This window comes from Budorcas taxicolor, chromosome 10 (genome assembly GCF_023091745.1).
Source record: "Budorcas taxicolor isolate Tak-1 chromosome 10, Takin1.1, whole genome shotgun sequence".
Classification (NCBI taxonomy): domain Eukaryota; kingdom Metazoa; phylum Chordata; class Mammalia; order Artiodactyla; family Bovidae; genus Budorcas; species Budorcas taxicolor.
Window position 1 is genome coordinate 11,790,388 of NC_068919.1, and position 24,529 is coordinate 11,814,916.

The following is a 24,529-nucleotide window of genomic DNA, read 5'->3' on the forward strand; positions in this document are numbered from 1 at the left end:
TAATAGTATTATCAAATCAATGTCATTATATATCATCCCCTCTCACATTTGTACTAGAAGGAAATAGTAAAGTATTAGTAAAATCAAACCTGAGACGAATTTCTTGTATTATTCTTTTTACAGATTTTACTTCATTCATTCATTTAACAAATTCCTGGGGCACAACTTGGCCGAATACCTACGCTTACCAGGTATTGTCCTGGGCAACAGAAAAAAATAGTGAAAAAAATAGATTCTTCTGTCTGTATACAGCCGCAGCTGATGACGTCTTCCAGGTTCAGTGTGTTTAGAGCTGGCATCTCTTTTGTCATGATGTGCATTTTTTATACATCAGCAGTAGACTCTCCAGAGCTGAGTCCTCAGACATTCTTCAGTACATTGCAACCAGGAAAAGCCACCTTAGTTTATTTTTGTCAAGCTGGTAAGTATTTTTTATATTTTAATATGATTTTTGTGATGTTTCTATTGGTGGTTAATCATTATGCTCAGAGAGAACTTATTGTCAGGATTAATAAAATGTGCTTTAAAGCTGCTAGTGTGATATGCCTACCTAGGTTTGAATCCTGACTTTGCTTCTTCACCTGTTGTGTGACCTGGGTCAAGTCACTTAATCTCTCTGTGTGTCTTTTTTGTCATCCATAATGAGGAAGTTGTGTGTGCTTTATGAATTTGTTGTGACAATTAAGTGACTTAGTTCATGTCCCTAATCCATAGCAAATACTAGGTGAGAATTAGCTATGAGTAATATCGTTTCATCGTCATTTCTAAAAGTAAACATTTTGATATTTTTAGCATGTAAATATTTTTCAAGTGTTTTAAAACTTTAAATATAGTAATACTGATGCTTAAGTTTAATACTCTGCTTTAACCATACTGTTAATTATACTGGATTAATTAATACAGCTATTGAACATAACTGATCATTGTCACGGTTCTATTAAAATTTCTCATGCCTTAAAAAATACTATTCTTGGAATTAGTAAGTGAATTCACATATTTGTTGGCTCCCTTATAGGGCTTCTCTGGTGGCTTAGAAGGTAAAGAGTTTGCCTCCAATGCAGGAGACCTGGGTTCAAACCCTGGGTTGGGAAGATCTCTTGGCAACCCACGCCAGTATTCTTACCTAGAGAATTCCATGGACAGAGGAGCCTGGCGGGCTACAGTCCATAGGGTCACAGAGTCAGGCATGACTGAGTGACTAACACTTTATTATACTTAGGGTTTGAAAATGGTATGTTAAAATCATTTTGAAATTTTTGTACATGTGTGTTGTGTATAGTATTAAACTTGGAAAAATAATGACAACTGTTCCATTTAAATTAAACATTTATTTGTCCAGTTTATGTTTAGAAAGCTTTTAAGGTCACAAAATGAAAATATTTCATGATAAAAATATTAGAAATAAGAATAATGAGGCAATAGGAAATAGGGTACAAAACTATGTAATTGGGTTTGTTTAGTTACTTATTTGTTGTTGCATATAATTGAGGAAACTAATATATTTCTTTTGCAGTTTGCAGCTTTTGGCTTTAATTTTAAAAATTCATTTTTCCTAAGGGGCAAGTCATAAAACATTCATAAAACATTTCTTATTTTAGAGTCTCCAAGAACTTCTATGTTTCTTGAAGAACTGAATGAGGCTGCTAAACCTCTCCAGGACTATGGAATTTCAGTAGCAAAGGTAAAAACATATTTATGTTAATAAATTATTAGTGACAAACATTTTACAGCTGTGTGACCTAAGAGTGAGTATCTAAAAATAATATGTTGTTTCACATTTTTTTCAAACTGGAAAAATATTTTTTCTATCTTTTTTTTCATAAGAATAAGCAGAAGTATAGATGGTTCCAAATTATTGTACAAATTAGTACAAATACAGAGGGAAAAGCTATTTAAAATTCTTAGAGCTTTATTTTGTAAAGCATTCTATTGGAGCTATAGTGTCATTTTTTCAGTCTTGTATATAGGCTCTTTTTATTTTGCCTAAGAAATATATCATAATAGATATTCATAACTATTAAAACATTTGTATTAGCACAAACTGAGGTATCAAAATTGAAGTAATTGAAGTGTGTGTTTTTGTTTTTTCTTTCATATTCTATCTTTATAATTGCTTCTGTTGTGGTTGTCATATTTATTTCTAGAAAAATGTTAAGACAACCTAATTTGAAATTACATATTTAATTTCTCAAAAAGTGTTCAAACTTGCTGTGGAGTATTATGGAAAATTTCCAGATGCTTCACGGTTTAAACGGCTTCATGAGCCTTTCATTTAGTTTAAACTTAGGATTTGTACCTCAGAAAGTGGAATGATTAATTACCCAATGATTATTAAATTCCGTCAGATCAGTGTCTCCCTGACTTTCTGTGTACATTTATTCTTTTCTAGTTCATTAACCTTCCTCCTTTGAGAGATGGCTACTGTCTCTCTTGATCCCTGCAGTTTGTGTTCCCAGGGCAGGAAACACAGAAAAGTTAACTGACTGTGACTTTTAAAGGGAAACTCTTCACTCTCACCACAGAACACTTCTGACACCAAATGTGTCTGTTTTCCACACCAAGCAGGTCTGACACCAACAACCCAGCGTTAGCACAGACCCCTCAGGGGAAGGGTACAGTCCTGTGAGATTGCTCTCACTTCAGATGCCAGTCACAGGGAGTGAAAGATCCCCAGGTTTCCTACGACTTCTGTAGAACTTGGCTACAGATGGGGGTTCTCACAACCCCATCCTCAGGGTCCGTAATTGGCTACAGTGACTTACAGAACTCAGGGAAAGACTTTCCTTAACTGTTACTGGCTTCTTATAGAGGAAATCTCAGGAACGGCCAGGAAGAAATACATGGGGAAGATCTGGAAGAGTCTCAAGTGCAGGAGCTGGGAAGTGGGGCTGAAAGTTACCACTCTCTAACCTTGCCTTTTGCTGGCAACCAGCACCCTTCCTGAAGCTATCTAGGGGCCCCAACTGCCAGTCATTTCATTTGCATACAGACAGACACTCTTATCACTACCAGAGATTCCAGGGGTTTTAGAAACTCTTATATTTGGGGTTAAAGGACCAAATATTAGAACAAAAGATACTCCTACCACTCCATCATTCAGGAAATTACAGGGTTTTAGGTGCTTCCCTAGAGGCTCAGTCAGTAAAGAATATGCCTACGATGTGGGAGACCGCTGCAATGCAGGAGACCTGGGTTTGATCCCTGGGTCAAGAACATCCCCTGTAGGAGGAAACAGCAGTCCACACCAGTATTTTTGCCTGGAAATCCCATGGACAGAGGAGCCTGGTGGGATACAGTCTCTGGGGTTGCAAGCGTCAGACATGACTTAGCAACTGAACCACCATAACCACCACCAGGAGCTCTCTGTCAGGAACGAGGGGTAGAGACCAAATATATATTTCTTATTATATCATAGTTATATTCCTTGGAGAAGGAAATGGCAACCCACTGCAGTATTCTTGCCTGAAAAATCCTGTGGACAGAGGAGCCCGATGGGCTATAGTCCAAAGATCACAAAGAATTGGACACAACTAAGCGACAAAGCATGCATGTATATACCTTAAAAAAAAAAATCTTTTTTTCTTTTTTTTAAATGTCAGTTTTCTTTGTATAGAGGTCTCAGGGTCTCAATTAACTGTGAACCAGTTTATTCTCTAGAATGGTAATGGCACTCAAGCTTTGAACAAAAATTGAGATTTAGAAACAAAATACTGGGTATGACACTCCAAAGGGATAATCATACTGTTTATCTAGCAGTCAGTAAACTAATGACTAGTAACTATGTGTCTGCTAACTGGAGTAGAATATGAAGGTTCATGCCTAAAGATCACCTTTATGAACTAACAGTTCATAAAGCTTTTATAGTTGAGGACTTTAAGTTGTGTGGAAAGGAAACTGTGGTGAAAGAGATAGACCTAGACCTCGAGTACCTAGCTCAGTCCCTGGTACATAGTAGATACTCAGTATTGTTTATGAGATTGAAACGAGCTCACTATTATTTAGTCTTTTATTGGATTGTAGACTTAAAAAATATTCACAACCTAAAAGTTGAGAGTTATGTTTTCTTAGGAGGGACTTTTTAGGACTTAAAACCCAGGAGCCAGCATCTCAAGTAACCCCGAGAGAAGAGCTCTGAGGAGTTGACAGGGACAACCAGATTTTGTAGGAGTTTTGTCAAAAAGGGCAGGTAGTTTGAATGTCAAAATTGATTGCTGTTAATTAAAGGAAAGTCAGATATCTCAAGTTAAGGAATTTAGCGCTTTTCTGTGTATGGGAATATGCAAGAGTCTGAGCTCACTGAAATCATTCCTTTGATATGTACCTCAGCTATCTGGTGCCAGTATCCTATATTTTCACATCCTGAGTTTTCTCAGGGCCCACCTTCGGTGGTGGCTGCCATCACTGATGACCGTGACATCCTTTGTTTACTGATACGGCAGGAAATATTCCATTTCTCAAGATAGGAAAATGACTGAGATCTTTTTCTTTGGAGAGTAGATATCCAAAACACATTCACAGACTTTTTTTTTTTTTCTTCTGGTTACACTGCACACCTTTGAGAATCACAGCTCCCTGACCAAGGATTGAATCTGGGCCCTTGGCAGTGAAAGCTTGGAGTCCTAACCACTGTACTGCCCGAGAATTCCTGCAGACCATTTTAATAACTGGCAGAACTTGGTCACTATAAGAGGTACAAATAAAATGCTGTAGAGGTTTAAAAGAGAGAAGTCTTACATGATTATCGAAGTGGACGTCATATTATGGTATTTGGAAAGACGTCACAAAAAGTAGCATTTTGAGATTGTCTTCAAAAGTTAAGATTTCTTTAGGCAGATGTAGATGAAGAAAACACTAAATTATAAATGGATAAATGTTCCAGTTAAGAAAACGATTGTCAGGCTGGGAACAATAACCAAACCCAATTGTAAGATATTTAGAAATGCATCTTCAAGGCTTTAGAAACTCTCAAAGTAAATAAAGGACAAAAACTATATCATGCAAATAATAACCAAAAGAAAGCTGGTGTGACTATATTACTTTATCAATGTAGATTTAAAAGCAAAAAACCTTTAGGTCATCTTTTTTCTATCATAACCAATCCATTAATAAGTTCTTCAGGTTCTACTTCCCTGGAAGCTCAACTGGTAAAGAATCCGCCTCCAATGAAGGAGACCCCAGTTCAATTCCTGGTTCAGGAAGATCCGCTGGACAAGGGATGGGATATCCACTCCCATATTCTTAGGCTTCCCTTGTGGCTCAGCTGGTAGAGAATCTGCCTGCAATACGAGAGACCTGGGTTCAATCCCTGGGTTGGGAAGATCCCCTGGAGAAGGGAAAGGCTGCCCACTCCAGTATTCTGACTGGGAGAATTCCATGGACTGTACAGTCATAGGGTTGCAAAGAGTCGGACACGACCGAGCGACCTTCATTTTCACTCAGGTTCTACTATCAAAACCATGCAAACTTGACCACTTCCGGTATCTTCATTTCCAGTATCTTGTCCAAACATCCTCACTTCTCCTCTGGGAAACCACAACAGCTGCCTATTTGGCCTTTCTCCTTTCACTTTTGTCTCACCAAACCCTTCTCCACATGTAAGCAAAAGTATCAGATCTCAGAAAGTCTTCCCATTACAGTTGTGTTAAAATCGAAACTCCTCTTTGGATACTGACTTCCTTTTATCTCACTTTCTGTTCCTCCCCCTTCCTCAGTCTATTCCTGACACTTGCTAGTTGTCTTTTTGTTACTTGAACCTGCTAGACGTGTATTTCCATAAGGCCTTTGCAGGTATTTCCCCCTCATCTCTTCCACATATTTATATATTTGCATCCATCACTCCGTTACTTCACTTCTTTGTTCACATGTTACATCCTCAGAGAATCCTTCTTTGATGAAGGTAAGCCTTCTTTAGGTCATATCCCCATAGTAAGTTTTTTTTTCCTTCATAGTACTTAACATTACATATTATTTAGTTTTTAAATGGTCTATCTCTGCTTTTAGAATATGAGTTCTAAAGAGAAAGATTTTAATTTGGAACCTAACTGTGCTCCCAATGAAGAGAATAGTGACTAACATATGATAGGTGTTCAAATGTGTTTTGAGTGAATGAAGGCACAAATCTGTTATCATAACATCAACCATCCCCTATGCTGACTTAAAAAAATTTGTTTTTAATTGCAGTAAAGTTCATGGCTTTTGGATATGACTATACTCTGACTTTTAATTCTGGTTCTCTATTCCTCATATCTTTTCTGGGTATCAGTTCTCTTTTAGTAGCTGTTTGAAAAATAAAACAAATGTAGCTTTTCCACTTGTCACTGTGCTTCCTCAAACTCCATTAAAGTTAACCTGAAAACAAAATCAAAAACAACCAAAGAACCCAGTAAAAAAAAAAAATGCAAATTTAACAGAATCTGAAACAAAATACTAACTGTTCCTCCAACCTTAGTTTTGGTAAGTTATGTTGCAGGCAGCCCACTTGCCCTGTCTGACAGCCTCTTCATTCTCTCTCTTTCCTTCCCCTCTGTGTCCCATGGTGCATATTATATGCTCAGTCTTCTTAGTTTTACTTTCTGTATTTGTGAAAAGTCTCTTGAATCTCTTCTGTCCCTTTCTGCTTTACTTCAGGACCCCATCATCCTTGACCTGTGAAAGTGAAAGTGTTAGTCACTCAGTGGTGTCCCACTCCTTGCAACCCTATGGACTGTAGCCCGCCAGGCTCCTCTGTCCATGGGATTCTCCAGACATGAATACTGGAGTGGGTTGCCATGCCTCCTCTAGGGGATCTTCCTGACCCAGGGATCCAACCTAGTCTCCCAGATTGCAGGTGAATTCTTTATGCTCTGAGTCACCAGGGAAGCCCTTCTTGACCTGTGGTGGTGGTGGTTTAGTCGCTAAGTCGTATCCAACTCTTGCAACCCCATGGGCTGTAGCCTGCCAGGCTCCTCTGTGGAATTCTCCAGGCAAGAATACTGGGGTGGGTTGCCATTTCCTTCTCCAGTGCATGAAAGAGAAAAGTGAAAGTGAAGTTGCTCAGTCATGTCCAACTCTTAGCGACCCCGTGGACTGCAGCCTACCAGGCTCCTCCGTCCATGGATTTTCCAGGCAAGAGTACTGGAGTGGGGGTGCCATTGCCTTCTCCAAAGACACCCCTAGGAATGCCAAACCTGTGACTTCTAACATTATATAGCTATCCTTAGCTTTTGGGGGAGTCTGGAAAAGTCTTTTAATGGGGGCACTTGCTATTAGTGACATTCTGTTAGTGAAGCAAAAAGAGTGAGATGGATTTGTGGTGGGGAACCAGCAGTATCTGTCATACGTGTGTTCCAGCTACTGAGATGCTTCTGTGGTTCCAACTTACCATTCACTTCTCTGTTTCCTGGCTTTTGCCCATGATTTTTTTGTCTTGCCTTTATTGTTTCCTTCCTTTTGTAAGTCATTACCTCCCACTTCCTTCATAAGATTGAATTGAATTGTGTATGATTAAATATAACTCTTTGGTATAGAAACTTTTCTCTGGGTTTCTTTCTCTGGGTTCCCTCAAGCGGTTGAATAAATGAGCAGTTACAGCATAAAACCAGCAAAAAAGTAAAATAAGAAATGTGATCTGGAGATACACTGTGCTATTTAACCTTCCTTTGTGTTTCCCTAACCAAGAAACTGCCATTTGCTCTACACTCTTAACCGTTAAATATAATCTTTTATAGGTTAATTGTGTCACAGAAGAAACATCGAAATACTGTGGAAGTGAAAAGGATTTGATGAAAGCATATTTATTCAGGTAAACTAGTTTTTTTTTCCCACTGGGATGGATAAATATAAAGCTATACCTCTAAAATATTCAAGTATACAAAATGTCACGAAGCCAGAAGGAAGCTCTGTGTAGTGGGGATCATATGAAGTTTGGCAAAAAAGTCTAAGTAATAAATTTGTTACCTCCATGTTGGCTTCCTAATCTATAGATTGAGGAGAATGATACTTAACTGTCAGGGGTGTTTTGGATATTATATGAGAATCTTATGTAAGCTTTGACTGCAAATGCCTGGTAAGCAAGCACTTAGGATATGTAATGTTCTATGTAGATATGTCAGGTTAGGTGTGAAATAAATGCCTTACTACTTTATTTTTGAGGGGTCTACAGATTTCCAGGTTATAGATTTCTCCATACTGGGGTCTGCTAATCTGAGTCAGCAAACTCTTGGGATTTGGCCTAGGAAGTAGGGACAGGTCCTTTCTCCTCCAGGACCTGCTGCTAAGGACCCTTCTTTGTCTCTTCTGCTTGTCTCCTTCCCAGCCCATTTGGGGACATCTGTGTATGCTGTGAGACAGGGAGGCTGGGAGGAAGCCTTGTTGGGACTCAGGTTTTTTCCCGGTCTTTTTGCCAACCACAGAGCCTAAGCTTTTCAAAGGGAGCCTGTCTATGAGGTGTGTATAGTAAGTATTTGAGTGTGTGTTATGACCAGTGCTCTGGTAGGTGCATCGGATAGTGGATAAGACACAGGTTCTAACATCAAAGAACTTCCAGTCCGTGTGTTAGAGCCACAAGTGAATTGCATGCTAAGGAAATCTTTCTGTAATGCTTTACAGGGGCAACATACCACTGAGAGAATTCCCAACGGATACCTTGTTTGACGTGGATGCTATCGTTGCTCATGTTCTCTTGTAAGTTCAGGGGGCACTTGTTCACTTAACTCATTTGTTATTTATCTATTGATTTCATTTTAGACAATTGCAATCCATTGTAATACTTTAGGGCCTTAACATTATATTTGTAAGCATCAGTTTTATACATATTGCTTGTCTGTTTTCCCACGTAGTGAAGTGAAAGTTGCTCAGTCTTGTCTGACTGTTTGCGACCCCATGGACTAAATAGTCCATGGAATTCTCCAGGCAAGGATACTGGAGTCAGTAGCCTTTCCCTTCTCCAGGGGATCTTCCCAACTGGGGATCAAGCCCAGGACTCCCACATTGCAGGCAGATTCTTTACCAGCTGAGCCACAAGGGAAGCCTGTTTTCCCATGTAGGGTATTTATAATTTCTTGAATGGCAAAGCATACAGAAACATGGAAATATTCTGCATAAAAGTAGGAAATGGTACAACCTGGCCACCTGGGTCATACTATTGCTCTTGCCTTTGATTCTGTCTGTGGAGTGAGGATTTTACCAGGTCAGAAGCTCATCTTTGCTATTTCTACTAGGGTTTTTGAAGTGTCTAGCCTCCTTTTCACCCCTGCCTGATTTTTTCCTGGAGTTTGTAGCTCTGTGCCTGCTCAGCAAGTACAGAAACATTTCAGATATCCTCAGCACATATTGAATGTTTATTGAGTGAGTGAATCTAATTTAACTCTCCTAGCATGGAATCATTAGGCCTGGGATTCAGACTCACCTGGAGTCCATTCCTCCTCAAATGAAGCACTAATATCTTTGGTGACAGAGCTAACAGCTATGACTTTTCAGGACATGACTTTGCATGGACTTTTTCAATTTAACATTTACTGTGGTTCTTTTGCCACTGAGACCTTTTCTGACATTGAGTATCTTGTTTTCTGCGTGGTTCCCATCTTCCTTCTCTTCTACCTGATTCTCACAAAAATGAGACTTTGGGTGAAATTTCGTGTTAGTCACTCAGTCATGTCTGACTTTTTGTGACCCTATGGACTGTAGCCCACCAAACTCTGCTGTCCATGGGATTTTCCAGGCAAGAATACTGGAGTGGGTTGCCATTGCCTTCTCCAGGGGATCTTCCCAACCCAGGAATCAAATTCACATCTCCTGTGTCTGCTGCACTGCAAGCAGATTTTTTACCCGCTGACCCATGAGGGAAGCCCTGGGTGAAAGTTAAGTTACAGGACATTCTCAACTTCAAAGGTGAAAAGGTGCGGTTATCACATGTTCCAGTACTAATATTAGTGAATAGACTTTAGAAATCTCTGCTAACTGTGAACCCTGAGGCCTGTGGCCTGAACAGCTAGTTGTAAGTGATAAGAGATGGTCTTTTGAAGAAGGAATTCCAAAGAGCTCCTGGGCTGTCCCAGGATAAAGAAGGGATGGCTATCTTGATAGTGGGGGTGATAAAAAGCTTAGCAAAAAATTCAAGTCATAGATGTATTAGTTCTCAAGAAGGTTACTCATTTATGCTCTTTTTACAGTGGACACCCAATGACTATCTTTGACCCAGAAATAAGGGTGAAGAATCAGAGAAAGGTTCTTTAAGGGATGGGGGAGGGGATACTAAGCTTGTCTTTGACAAGTTTGACAGCAAATTCTGGAGCAGCAGGTTCACGCTAGCTCCATGACAAAGGTGGTTTTGAAACTATTGGGGAGTAGAGGTGGAGAGGCTGCCCGAGCTGGAGACCCTGTTACCTGAACTGGGTAGCCTGTGGGCCCTATGTCATTCAATCTTGCTGTGGTGTCCTGTTCCTTTGCTGTACAAACGCTGATTTATAGGACACTAATACCACAAATGGCTTCCCTGGTGGCTCAGAGGTTAAAGCGTCTGCCTCCAATGCTGGAGACCCAGGTTCGATCCCTGGGTCGGGAAGATCCCCTGGAGAAGGAAATGGTAACCCACTCCAGTACTCTTGCCTGGAGAATCCCATGGACAGAGGAGCCTGGTAGGCTGCAGTCCACGGGGTCCCAAAGAGTTGGACACGACTGAGCGACTTCACTTTCACTTTCAGTACCACAAATAGAGTATTCCCAGGGTCCTGCTATGTACCAGATACTTGTAAGGCATTGGAGATGCAAAACAGAATAAGATACAGTTCTGTCCTCTAAGAATTTAGCATTTTGTTGCAAAGACAGATATATAAACAGAAAATATTATATAGTAAGTGAAACAGAGCTTCATAAGGGCTTAAACGTCAACAGGGTAGAGAATATTTCCTTGGGTCTAGAATGAGGGTGGATATTTGGTAAGAAGCCTTCCTGAAGGAAGCATTTGGGGTGGGTCTTAAAGGATAAACAGGGGTTTGCTCAGTGAAGAAATGAAAGGTGGAAGAAGCAGAGGGAACTATGAGCCCAGGCAGGGAGGTCAAGACAGTTTGGAGAGGGTAGTTTTTACTGCGTTTCAAATGTATGTAAAGCAGGAGGTGAGAGCAGAGAAGTTGGCATGGGGTCAGCAGAGGGGACCTTTGTTTACCATGAGAAGGAATTGAGGATTTGGGGTAGCCAGTGAAGGGTTGAGGAGGCCAACTCTGGGCCACAGTCCCTGTGGGATCTTCCAGGCCCAACCACACAAGCAGCTGCAGGCTTTGTCCAGCAGGCCTCATAGAGGAAAGGTGCCCACTCACATCAGAGATAGGAGCCAGCTCTTTGGGGCTCCTTGAATGAGATGACTCCTGTGCCCAGTGGCTTTGGCCTGGAGCTGTTCTGTGGTTTGGGAAGGGAATGGAGCTTGTGGAGTTAGTGTCTCTCCTCCCCTTTTGCCTCTAGCACTGTCCCAGTGATGGGACCATATGCTATGATCTTCGTTTTCTGAATGATGAGCTTTAAGCCAACTTTTTCACTCTCCTCTTTCACTTTCATCAAGAGGCTTTTTAGTTCCTCTTCACTTTCTGCCATAAGGGTGATGTCATCTGCATATCTGAGGTTATTGATATTTCTCCTGGCAATCTTGATTCCAGTTTGTGTTTCTTCCAGTCCAGCGTTTCTCATGATGTACTCTGCATAGAAGTTAAATAAGCAGGGTGACAATATACAGCCTTGACGTACTCCTTTTCCTATTTGGAACCAGTCTGTTGTTCCATGTCCAGTTCTAACTGTTGCTTCCTGACCTGCATACAGATTTCTCAAGAGGCAGGTCAGGTGGTCTGGTATTCCCATCTCTTTCAGAATTTTCCACAGTTTATTGTGATCCACACAGTCAAGGCTTTGGCATAGTCAACAAAGCAGAAATAGATGTTTTTCTGGAACTCTCTTGCTTTTTCCATGATCCAGCAGATGTTGGCAATTTGATCTCTGGTTCCTCTGCCTTTTCTAAAACCAGCTTGAACATCAGGAAGTTCATGGTTCACATATTGTTGAAGCCTGGCTTGGAGAATTTTGAACATTACTTCACTAGCGTGTGAGATGAGTGCAATTGTTCAGTAGTTTGAGCATTCTTTGGCATTGCCTTTCTTTGGGATTGGAATGAAAACTGACCTTTTCCAGTCCTGTGGCCACTGCTGAGTTTTCCAAATTTGTTGGCATATTGAGTGCAGCACTTTCACAGCGTCATCTTTCAGAATTTGAAATAGCTCTACTGGAATTCCATCACCTCCACTAGCTTTGTTCATAGTGATGCTTTCTAAGGCCCACTTGACTTCACATTCCAGGATGTCTGGCTCTAGATGAGTGATCACACCATTGTGATTATCCGGGTCGTGAAGATCTTTTTTGTACAGTTCTTCCGTGTATTCTTGCCACCTCTTCTTAATATCTTCTGCTTCTATTAGGTCCAGACCATTTCTGTCCTTTATCGAGCCCATCTTTGCATGAAATGTTCCCTTGGTGTCTCTAATTTTCTTGAAGAGATCTCTAGTCTTTCCCATTCTGTTGCTTTCCTCTATTTCTTTTCATTGATCGCTGAGGAAGGCTTTCTTACCTCTTCTTGCTATTCTTTGGAACTCTGCATTCAGATGCTTATATCTTTCCTTTTCTCCTTTGCTTTTCACTTCTCTTCTTTTCACAGCTATTTGTAAGGCCTCCCCAGACAGCCATTTTGCTTGTTTGCATTTCTTTGCCATGGGGATGGTCTTGATCGCTGTCTCCTGTACAGTGTCACAAACCTCATTCCATAGTTCATCAGGAACTCTATCAGATCTAGGCCCTTAAATCTATTTCTCACTTCCACTGTATAATCATCAGGGATTTGATTTAGGTCATACCTAAATGATCTAGCGGTTTTCCCTACTTTCTTCAATTTAAGTCTGAATTTGACAATAAGGAGTTCGTGATCTGAGCCACAGTCAGCTCCTGGTCTTGTTTTTGCTCACTATATAGAGCTTCTCCATCTTTGGCTGCAAAGAATATAATCTATCTGATTTCGGTGTTGACCATCTGGTGATGTCCATGTGTAGAGTCTTCTCTGGGCTCCAAAATCACTGCAGATGGTGATTGCAGCCATGAAATTAAAAGACGCTTACTCCTTGGAAGAAAAGTTATGACCAACCTAGATAGCATATTCAAAAGCAGAGACATTACTTTGCTGACTAAGGTCCGTTTAGTCAAGGCTATGGTTTTTCCAGTGGTCATGTATGGATGTGAGAGTTGGACTGTGAAGAAGGCTGAGCACTGAAGAATTGATGCGTTTGAACTGTGGTGTTGGAGAAGACTCTTGAGAGTCCCTTGGACTGTAAGGAGATCCAACCAGTGCATTCTGAAGGAGATCAGCCCTGGGATTTCTCTGGAAGGAATGATGCTAAAGCTGAAAGTCCAATACTTTGGCCACCTTATGCGAAGAGTTGACTCATTGGAAAAGACTCTGATGATGGGAGGGATTTGGGGCAGGAGGAGAAGGGGATGACAGAGAATGAGATGGCTGGATGGCATCATGGACTCAATGGACGTGAGTCTGAGGGAACTCTGGGAGTTGGTGATGGATGAGGAGGCCTGGCATGCTGCAATTCATGGGGTCGCAGAGTCGGACATGACTGAGCGACTGAACTGAACTGAACTGTCCCAGTGAGTAAATAAAGGCTTGGTTGTGACTTTTACTCTTTGTCCTAATTGACCTGATTGTTCAGCAGAAGGTCGTAGGCAGTAAGAGATGTGATCAGATTAGCACTTAAGAGCTCTTTCTGGTGGGTGAGAGACAAGTCCATGGGATCCACATACATGTAGACACCATTGTGTGGCCATTGTAGAATCTAAGGAAATAAAGATAGCAAAGAGGAGGTTTCTTTTTAATGGTGAGGAGGTGAAATTTTTAAGAAATACTTATTTGTTTGGTTGTTTTGGGGCTTAGTTGCGGCCAAGGGGTCTTTGTTGTGTCCTGTGGGATCTTTTGTTGGGGTGCACAGACTTTCTAGTTGTGGAACAGAGTCTCCAGAGTGTGCGGGCTCAGTAATTGAGGCCATGAGCTTAGTTGCCCCGCAGCCTATGGGACTCTTAGTTCCCCAGTCAGGGATCAAATCCGCGTCCCCTGCATTGCGAGGCAAATTCTTAACCACCAGGCTACCAGGAAAACCCTCTGCTGCTGCTGCTGCTGCTGCTAAGTCGCTTCAGTCATGTCTGACTCTCTGCAACCCCATAGACGGCAGCCCACCAGGCTCCCCGTCCCTGGGATTCTCCAGGCAAGAACACTGGAGTGGGGTGCCATTTCCTTCTCCAATGCAGGAAAGTGAAAAGTGAAGGTGAAGTTGCTCAGTCGTGTCTGACTCTTTGTGACCCCATGGACTGTAGCCTACCAGGCTCCTCCGTCCATGGGATTTTCCAGGCAAGAGGACTAGAGTCGGTTGCCATTGCCTTCTCAGAAAAGCCCTCTGAGAGGTGAAATTAACTGAATTTGGTAGCGATTAATTTGAATAATCCCTGATCTCTTCTTTTCCTTCCTTCCCTCCTCACTCTACCCCAAATCTGATCTGATCACCATCTGAGATAGGCAAAGGAAGAAGGGCAAGGTTACAGGAAAAAATGAGTCTAGTTTAATAAGTCAGATGCTCATCTTATCTGAGTCTCAAGTAGGCAGTTGTAGGAATTTGCATTCCTGAGGAGTGTTGTCAACATGTAGGTCATCTAGGGAGCATTCTAGGACAGTACAAACATATAGAGGAAGAAGAAACTGGGCAGAAAAAAAGAAATATCAGGAAAGTAGAATGCCAAAGAGGCAGTGTCCTCATTTTTGTTTAAAGTATAAGAAAAATGACTTGTGGAATACAGTACTTTACAAAAATTTTCAGTAATGATATTTAGAATCTTGAAGAACGGTGCTGAATAAATAGAACGCCGTATCAGAGCTGTACTTTTTTTTTTCCTCCACAAGGAAAGAGAATGCCTCTTAAGCCATCATTCTACTTCTTTGTGCTAAGAGCATCAATTTGAAATATCCAGTTCCTGGCAAGCAGTTCCTCTCTTGTACTCTTTTCAGTTGCATACCGTTCATAGAAATGAAACTGAACTTGTTGCTGAACTTTTTGCACATTTTTCTATCACATTTTGAACTTTAATTCTTATTAATTTCAAAGTACTTCTGTATATAAAGGAGATAGAAACTGTACATTTTCCTGTTTGTCATTTATCTTTTGAATTTCCCTATTTTAAAAAAAATATATTATCAGGTCAAATTTATCTTTTCTCTTTTGACTTTTGGATTTTAAGTTGTACCAAGGTCTCCCTTTTGCTTTTGTTACAAAGGAATTCACTTAAAAACTTAGCAGGTTAGTTTTTAGAGCAGTTTTGGGATTACAGAAAATTGAACAGACAATACAGAGAATTCTTCATTTCTTCTCTGTACTCAGTGTCCTCTGTTACCATATTACATTGGTGTGGTACCTTTGTTACAGTTGATGAATTGATATTGACACATTATTATTAACCAAAGTGCATACTTTTTATTAGGATTCACTCTTTGTTGTGTAGTTGTGTGTATACAAATGTATAATGACATGTATCCATCATTATTTATCAAAGGATAAGTTTCACAGCCCTAAAAATCCCCTGCACTCCTCTTAGTTATCTTTCTCTGCCACTCCCCAACCTCTGATCTTTTTACTGTATAGTTTTGCCTTTTTGAGGGTCATGTAGATAGAACTGTAACCCAGAAAAAGGGCTCATGTGTCAGATTTTCACAGAAAGCCAAGCTCTGACAGTGACTGCAGCAAAGTAAGGATTTATTGCAGGCTGCTGAGCAAGTGAGTGAGAGACAAACCTCAGGTCCACTCCAATTTGGTCTCTGAGTTAGGAGCTGGGGGAGAAGAACAGAGAAGCTGGGGTTATTCATTGTCTAGTGACATTTCTGTGACATTTCTTAGTTGTAGTTTCAGAAGTCAGGATACCTACAGTTTACTAATATCTGGTTGGGTGGACCATGATCCCGGAAGGGCGGGGAGTCGGGGAGGTCTGATAGCTCATCCTGCCCTGGAGAAAAAACCTGAGTCTGTACCTTAATGATAAGTTATCCATGACAGCAATTTTAGTATGTTAACAATGTTATAGACAGCAGCAACTTTAGTCATCTGACTCTGTTGATTACTGTTCAGTTAGCACAGGATTGAGGTCAGAGGGGACAAGAAAGGAATACAGTTTTGGATATAGAAGTTAATCATAAAGTTGTCAGGGGGACTTGATTTTAGAGGGGGCTCGGTTTCAGAATCATACAGCATGTACCCTTTTCAAATTGGCTGCTGCATATAATTAGCAGTATGTTTTAAGATTCCTGCATGTCTTTTCATGGCTTGGTAGCTCATTTCTTTTTTTATTGCTGAGTAATATTCCATTGTATGGATATATCACTGTTTATCTCTTCACCTGTTGAAGGACATCTTGCTTGCTTCCAAGTTTTGGCAGTTATCATTTAAGTTGCTATAAAGCTCATGTGTAGGTTTTCTCTATTGATGTGGTTTTTCAACACATTTGGATTAAATCTTTGGGGTGTGATTTCTCAATCATATTTTAAGACTGATTCGGTTTGTAAAAACCTGCCAAACCGTCTCCAAACTGTATCATTTTCCATTACCACCTACGTTGAATGAGTTTCTGTTGCTACACATCCCCACCAACATTTGGTATTGCTAATTTTCTTCTTTCTCTTTTTAACTGTAGCTATTCTATTGGGTGTGTAGTGGTATTTCCTTTTAATTTGCAATTTCCTAAGGACATATGATATTGAGTATCTTTTAATATGCTTATTTGACATCTGTATATTTTCTTTGGTGGGGTATCTGCTCAGATCTTTTGCTCATATTGTAAATGCTTTTTTTTTTTCTCATTGTTGAGTTTAAGAGTTCTTTCATATGTTCTGGATACAAGCCCTTTATCAGATATATATGTTTTGCAAATGTTTTCTCCCAGTCTGTGGCTTGTTCTTCATTCTCTTAATAGTGTCTTTTGTAGAGCAGAAATTTTTAATAATAGTGAAATCCAACACTACAATTTTTTTTTCATGGATCATGCTTTAGGTTGTATCTAAAAATTCATTGCCAAATCCAAGGTCACCAAGATTTTCTTCTATGTCTTATATTTAGGTCTCTTGTTATTTTTTGTGAAAGGTGTATAGCCAGTGTCTAGGTGCACTTACTGGCATGTGGATGTCCAGTTGCTTTAGCACCCTTTTTTGCAAAGTCTAGCCTTTCTCCACTAAATTGCTTTTGCTCCTTTGTCAAAGATCAGATTCTATTTATATGGGTGTATTTCTCCTCTTAATGTCTTAGTGGTTCATTTTTACGTTTAAATCTTTGCTTTGTTTGGAATTTAACTTGGTGAATGGTATAAGCAATGAATTTAGCTATGTAGTAATCAGGTGGTTAAATAGTTATCCCAACAGAACTGAGATTAATCGAAAAAGATGCCATTTTTTATATTAAATGCTCATATATATTTGGGCCTACTTTGGACTTTCTGTTTCATTAATCTGTCTCTTGTTTTTTTTTTCTTTTTTTTTTTTTACTGTCACCTTAATTACTGAGGCTTTATAATATACTGCCGGAAAGATCCTGGACACAACTGAGCGACTAAGCACAGCACAACACAGCACATGCGAAAGATCCAGGTCCCTTCATATTTCTTTTTCTAGAATTACATTTTTATTCTATTTACATGTGACATTTAAAATTGGGTTGTCCAATTTCTTCTTCTCCCTGACTAAATCCTACTGGCATTAAATTTATAAGTTATTTTAGGGATGCTTGGCATCTTTGAATGAATCTTCCCATCCCATAACCAGATGTCTTTCCATTTATTCAAGTTTTTTTATCCTCTAGTAGTGTTTTAATTTTTTCTTTGTAGATGTTTGGACAGTAAAATTTATTACTAGGCATTTTATGTCTTCTATTCCTATTGTAAATGGGTTCTTTTCTTCCATTATCTTCTAATACACACATACGGATAAATTTGTATGTGATTAGTAATCTACAGTTATTTATACTTGAAACAGAAAAGATTAAGGTCTTAGACAATTTCTTAGTCTCAGAAAATAGAGGAAGGATTGAGTTAGTAAAATCTTAGAATAACAAGTGTAAACTAGGGTTGCTGCTGCTAAGTCGCTTCAGTCGTGTCCGACTCTGTGCAACCCCAGAGACGGCAGCCCACCAGGCTCCCCCATCCCTGGGATTCTCTAGGCAAGAATACTGGAGTGGGTTGCCATTTCCTTCTCCAATGCATGAAAGTGAAAAGTGAAAGTGAAGTCGCTCAGTCGTGTCCGACTCTTAGCGACCCCATGGACTGCAACCTACCAGGCTCCTCCATCCATGGGATTTTCCAGGCAAGAGTACTGAAGTGGGGTGCCATTGCCTTCTCCAGTAAACTAGGGTAATCCCACAATAAATAGTTATAGAACTGCATATTTTTGAACCATGCTGCTACTGCTGCTGCTATGTCACTTCAGTCGTGCCCTACTCTGTATGACCCAATAGACGGTAGCCTACCAGGCTCCCTTGTCCCTGGGATTCTCCAGGCAAGAACACTGGAGTGGGTTGCTGTTTCCTTCTCCAGTGCATGAAAGTGAAAGGGAAGTTGCTCAGTCGGGTCCGACTCTTAGCGACCCCATGGACTACAACCTACCAGGGTCCTCCATCCATGGGATTTTCCAGGCAAGAATACTGGAGTGGGGTGCCATTGCCTCCTCCAGTAAACTAGGGAAATCCTACAATAAATAGTTATAGAACTGCATATTTTTGAACCATAATGGCCAATTAAATTGTGATTTTTTTTTTTTTTTGGTGGGACATTTAAAATATTCCTAAAACATCAGTGATTAAAAGTATGTTGACTTAATGGTCTATTAAGATTTTTCACACATTGATTTTTCAGGATATATTAATGCAATAAACCAAGTGTTTAGAGTATAACAGAATTCTGTGTGTATAAGAAAGGAAGTGAAGGGTCTACGATGTTACTGTCCTTACATATATACCTGTGGAAATGCCAAGTCTTGGAATTGGCAATCACACACAGCAATAACAGCAGTCAGAGTAATAGTACTGGATTGCTTTATCCAGTTCTCCATGGAGCTGCAAGGTGAAAGCTGTATTCTTAACATCTGTATTTACAGCAAGGTTTGGAGAAGAGCTTAAATTATGAATCTCTTAGTTTATATAGGAGCTGGCATATCTACTTTTTCCTTCTAGAGATAGAGTGCTTATCTTTTTCTCTGGAATTTAACTGAATTCCCTGGGGTGGGAGATAAAGGTTTCTGTCCCTAAATATAAGAGTGTAGCTCCAGGGAAGATAAGAAAGATTTTATTACCTTTGAATGGAAGCAGATGGCTTCAGAGAAAAGAAGACAAGATTAAGAGGAGACATTTTCCATCTTTGTGTCCTCTCGGTTTTCATATTCAGGAGAGCTGGACTGCACAGGAACATTGAGACATCTAGGAGAAATAGTCATCTAACAAAGGCATATATAATATATATTTATCGCATGTATGCATTTCAGTTCAGTTCAGTTGCTCAGTTGTGTCTGACTCTTTGAGACCCCATGGACTACAGTGTGCCAGGCTTCCCTGTCCATCACCCACTTCCAGAACTTGCTCAAACTCATACCCATTGAGTCAGTGATGCCATCTAGCCGTCTCATCCTCTGTTGTCCCCTTCTCCTCCTGCCTTCAGTCTTTCCCAGCATTAGGGTCTTTTCCACTGAGTCAGTTCTTTGTATCAGGTGGCCATAGTATTGGAGTTTTATCTTCAGCATCAGTCCTTCCAAAGAATATTCAAGACTGATTTCCTTTAGAATTGACTGGTTGGATCTCCTTGCAGTCCAAGGGACTCGCAAGAGTCTTCGGCATTACAGTTCATAAACATCAATTCTTTGGAACTCAGCTTTCTTTATAGTCCATCTCTCACATCCATACATGACTACTGGAAAAACCATAGCTTTGACTAGATGGACCTTTGTTGGCAAGGTAATGTCTCTGCTTTTTAATATGCTGTCTAAGTTGGTCATAGCTTTTCTTCCAAGGAGCCAGTGTCTTTTGATTTCATGGCTGCAGTCACCATCTGCAGTGATTTTGGAGCCCAAGAAAATAAAGTCTCTCATTGTTTCCATTGTTTCCCCATCTATTTGCCATGAAGTAGTGGGACCAGATGCCATGATCTTCATTTTTTGAATGTTGAATTTTAAGCCAGCTTTTTCACTCTCTTCTTTCACTGTCATCAAAAGACTCTTCAGTTCTTGTATGCATTTAGTATAAATATTTCTAGTTTCACAAGAAACTGATGATTGATTTATGGAAACGGAATGGGAAAGCTAGGATGGGGAGAAAGAATTGGAGGTAGACTTTTCACTCTTCAACTTTTCAGATACTTTTTGAGTCCTACAAAAGTGTTAAAATGTGCAAAATAAATAAAATTTAAAATAGAGGTAAGATTATAGATCTAGAGTCTAAAAATTCTTAGCTCTATTTTCTAAAATATATATAGCCAAAAAGTTTGGAAACTGTAAGGAAAATGTCACTTCCCAGCTTTAAGATGGCATTAAGAAAGGGAAAATTTAGAAAAAGATAATATTTAGTCTTACTTCACTGAGTATCAATTAATCTTTATTTGTTGATTGAGGAAACCTTATGTAACACTCCTGAGGCAAGTCAGATAGAGATATAGGAGACTGAGGCACTGTAATCTCAAAGGTGGGCTTCCCTGGTGGCTCAGATAGTAAAGAGTCTAAATGCTAATAAAGGCCATTTCCCCCACTAGTCATTGTTGATGTCTAGAAATCATCAAATGATCCAAAAAGGAAAGATTGTCTAGGGCTGTAAAGAAACACTTAAATCTCATTAACTCTTTATTAAGGTGTGCTAATTGATATTCTTGTGGCAATATTTGGTCAAATGGAAAGTTTCTTTCCTTTTAAGGTTAATATACTCCTGACAATAATATGAACTACAAATATTATGGGAATTATTTTCAACTATCATAATTTCTGCTAACATTTATTTTTAACACATTACTGCAGAGCCTGGGTAGCGCAGCTTTAGGTGATGTTGCTATAGAGCCTCTGGGGAAAGATCCTACTGGAGGTGTCTTCCTGTAAAACTCCTGAGCTGTGCCCAGGCTGGTCCCTTCCTGATAGGTTTTGAGCTATTGTTAAATCCTTTATCTCTGTCAGATTTGTTCCTATCCAGTATTGTCACCTGGGTTCCTGTTTGATAGTGATATACTGGGAGAAACTGTAATAAAGTAATTACTTACCTTAGGTTTGAATTCCTCACAGCTCTTTGTTAATTTGGTAGTAACTAATATTATAAACACATCCACCTCTATCACCACAAGCATCCTATTTTGGTAGTAATGGTTGTATCCTCAGAGTGTGCCCTCTTAGACACAGTCCTTCTGCTAGAGCGTGGCATTGTGCGTGACACGTGTTATGTGTTCAGAAAATACCGGGTTGGTGGAAGAATGAATTGGGAAGCTTCACGTTTTGGTTGTTCAAAATTTTGGAGGAACAGAAATCTTATGTTATAAGCCTATAAGATTATTTCTGATGATAAGAATTTTTCAAGTGGTAAGCTAGTAGGAGAATGTATATGCTTTGGAGAAAGATCCTACTGGAAATATCTTCCTCTCAAACTCCTGAACCAGGCTGGTCCCTTTCTGATGTTTTTGAACTTTATTACTTGTTTTCTCAATTCACGTTTCACTGGCTTCAGTTTGTTTTTTTAATTGTATTATTTAGAAAATGCTTTTTGAAGCATTTGGGATATTTCATTTTATACATGGCTCTGCCTTGCGTAATATACAGTCATCCCTCAGTATTTGAGGGGGACTGGTTTCAGCACCCCCTAAACCCCCTCCCTTTCTGACCCCTTCTCCCCTATACCAGCATCCTCAGATACTCAAGTCCCTTACATATTAGCATATAACCTATGCACACCTTCCTGTAAACTTTAAATCATCTCTAGATTACTTAGCCTAATACAGTGTGAATGCTGTGTAAACAGGTATCATTATATGGCAGATTCAGGTTTTGCTTTTTAGAACTTTCTGGAATTATTTTTTTGGAATACTTTCCATTCATAGTTGGTTGAATCTGTGAATGCAGAGCCCACTGGCCAACTGTAATTAATTTAGATAAAGTAACTTGTCTGTCTGTCTCCCCATGCTGTTGCCCTTTTTCCCTCCTCTCTCTTTGTCATTTTGCCCTAGGGGTTTTGGTAAGGCAAAATAGAAGGTAACAGTTCCTTTTTATTGGATTTTTTAGAATTTGAATAGTAACAGAACATAATAAAAAGTGGGTGGTGTTTTTTTTTTTTATCTGAAAAAAAGGCTGAGCAACCTGCTGCTCTAAAAGCAGGGTAGAGTAGATTCCTGAGTTCCCCGCTCCTTTTTTTTCTGACACCCACTGAATTCCTGACCATATATTTTATGTGCCTAGTGGTTGTATTAGGAGAGTCTCAGGAAGAGTATGCCAAGGGAAAGGAAAGCCTTTCTAGGGCAGGAAGAGCCCCCAGGTCAGAGCAGGCTCATGGTGTTTTATCGCATCTTTGGAGCAGGAAAATCCTAAGACAGATTTTTCCTTTAACCCATTTCTCCTCCTTGGAACTGGAATAAAAGAGCACCGGCTCGTGGAATGGATCCTAGAGATCCCTAAGTGTCCCTATATTCTGGAAATTAACATTTAAAAATATATTAAAGTTAGGAAGCCATTGGGAATAACCCCAGAGATCATGAGATTATGAATGTCATTAGCTTTGGTTATTATTACCTCGTGGATCACTCGCTTGCTCAGTCACTCATTCCTGTCTGACTCTTTGTGACCTGGGTTTGAAAATCTCTACCAGTGACTACTGGTATGTCTTGAAGCATGTTACTTAACCCCTGAGATTCTTTCCTCTATGTGTCTGTATATGTATTCCTGTGTGTGTGTGTGTGTGTGTGTGTGTGTGTGTGTGTATCAAGAAATTTCCCAAGAATATCACTCTGTGTGTGTGTGTGTGTGTGTATCAAGAAATTTCCCAAGAATATCACTCTGTGTGTGTGTGTGTGTGTGTGTGTGTGTATCAAGAAATTTCCCAAGAATATCACTGAGGATTTAAATGTGCTAATTCGCTTCAGTCGTGTCTGACCCTTTGTGACCCTGTGGACCATAGCCCGCCAGGCTCCTCTGGCCATGGGATTTTCCAAGCAAGAATATTAGAGTGGGTTGTCATGCCCTCCTCCAGGGGATCTTCCCCACCCAGGGATCGAACCTGCATTTCTTACATCTTCTGCATTGGCAGGTGGGTTCTTTACCACTAGTGCCACCTGAAGATTTAAATGAAAACATGTGAAAATATCTAGGAAATAGTACTGCTCAGTAAATATTTCTTTTAAAAATAAAACAAGAGCCCTGGGAATTACAGAAATTTAAGTTTCACGTTTCTTTTAAAAAGTGGAAGAAATCTGTAATGTGTAGGTAAATATTTAAGCAGTGCAACTTAGGGCAGCCATTTCAGGGTGCCCCTGAAGTTATGATATTTTTATAATAATATTGAGATATTTGCCTTTTTCACTTTCATTTTTTCATGAATGCACTTTGTAAAGACCGCATGATGTGTCTGTGGTATCACAACAGAGTAACAAAGAAGCAAATATGAGAATCTACCTGTCTTCTATTTAGTTCAATGTTATAGAGATTTACAAAAGTGTAAAGTGATGTCACTCTTTTTATTAGACTTTTCTTTCATTTTGAAATTTTTATTTTTAATAAAAAGTGTTGAGGTGCAATGGTGTTTATTTTTATTTTTTAAAGAATTAACATTTTAAATTGCTGTTTTAATTTCTGTTTTGGCAACTATTGATAGATGAAACCTACATAAATGCAAACCCATTGAAGAGCTCAGTAATTTTTAAGGGTATAAAGAGATTCTGAGACCAGAAAATTTGAGAATTGCTATATTAATGGAAAGTGCTATGTTTTTCAATAAGAGGAAACTGATTGGCTAATTTATTGGAATGAACCTTGGGCTTCCTTGGTAGCTCAGACAGTAAAGAATCCACCTGCAATGAGATTCAATCCCTCATCGGGAAGCTCCCCTGAAGAAGGGAGTGGCTACCCATTCCAATATTCTTGCCTGGAGAATTCCATGGACACAGGAACCTGGCAGGCTGTAGTCCATGGGGTCACAAAGAGTTGGATACGACTGAGTGACTAACATTTTTGCTTAAGTATGTGGACTTCGAACAACTTTCAAAATTCGTAAAGTCTAGCTTAACAAAAATACACATATAGATAGAGATATGCATGTAGAGATTAAGTGGAATTTGTTGTTAGTTACAGAGAATTTATATAGAAGTAGAATTTTTAAAAGCAGATTCTTTTCAATGAACTAATGTGATCAGTTATTCTGATCTATACATTAAATGTACCAGGTTCTATTCTAAGTTATTATGGATATACTGACAAAATAGACAAAGTCCC

General features: G+C 39.6%; 1 protein-coding gene and 1 non-coding gene across 2 annotated transcripts in view; both read left to right on the forward strand.

The window, feature by feature from the left end:
• The first annotated feature begins 246 nt into the window (after positions 1-246).
• TXNDC16 (thioredoxin domain containing 16) overlaps positions 247-24,529 on the forward strand; it is an 85,868-nt gene continuing 61,585 nt past the window's right edge. The window contains exons 1-4 of the mRNA XM_052647104.1: positions 247-421; positions 1,599-1,681; positions 7,707-7,780; positions 8,587-8,661. Coding sequence (XP_052503064.1) covers positions 262-421; positions 1,599-1,681; positions 7,707-7,780; positions 8,587-8,661 — 392 coding nt within the window. The 5' untranslated portion in view covers positions 247-261. The remainder of the gene's footprint in view (positions 422-1,598; positions 1,682-7,706; positions 7,781-8,586; positions 8,662-24,529) is intronic.
• TRNAW-CCA (transfer RNA tryptophan (anticodon CCA)) lies at positions 10,469-10,540 on the forward strand. Its single transcript has one exon. It is a non-coding gene; the product is annotated as a tRNA-Trp (tRNA).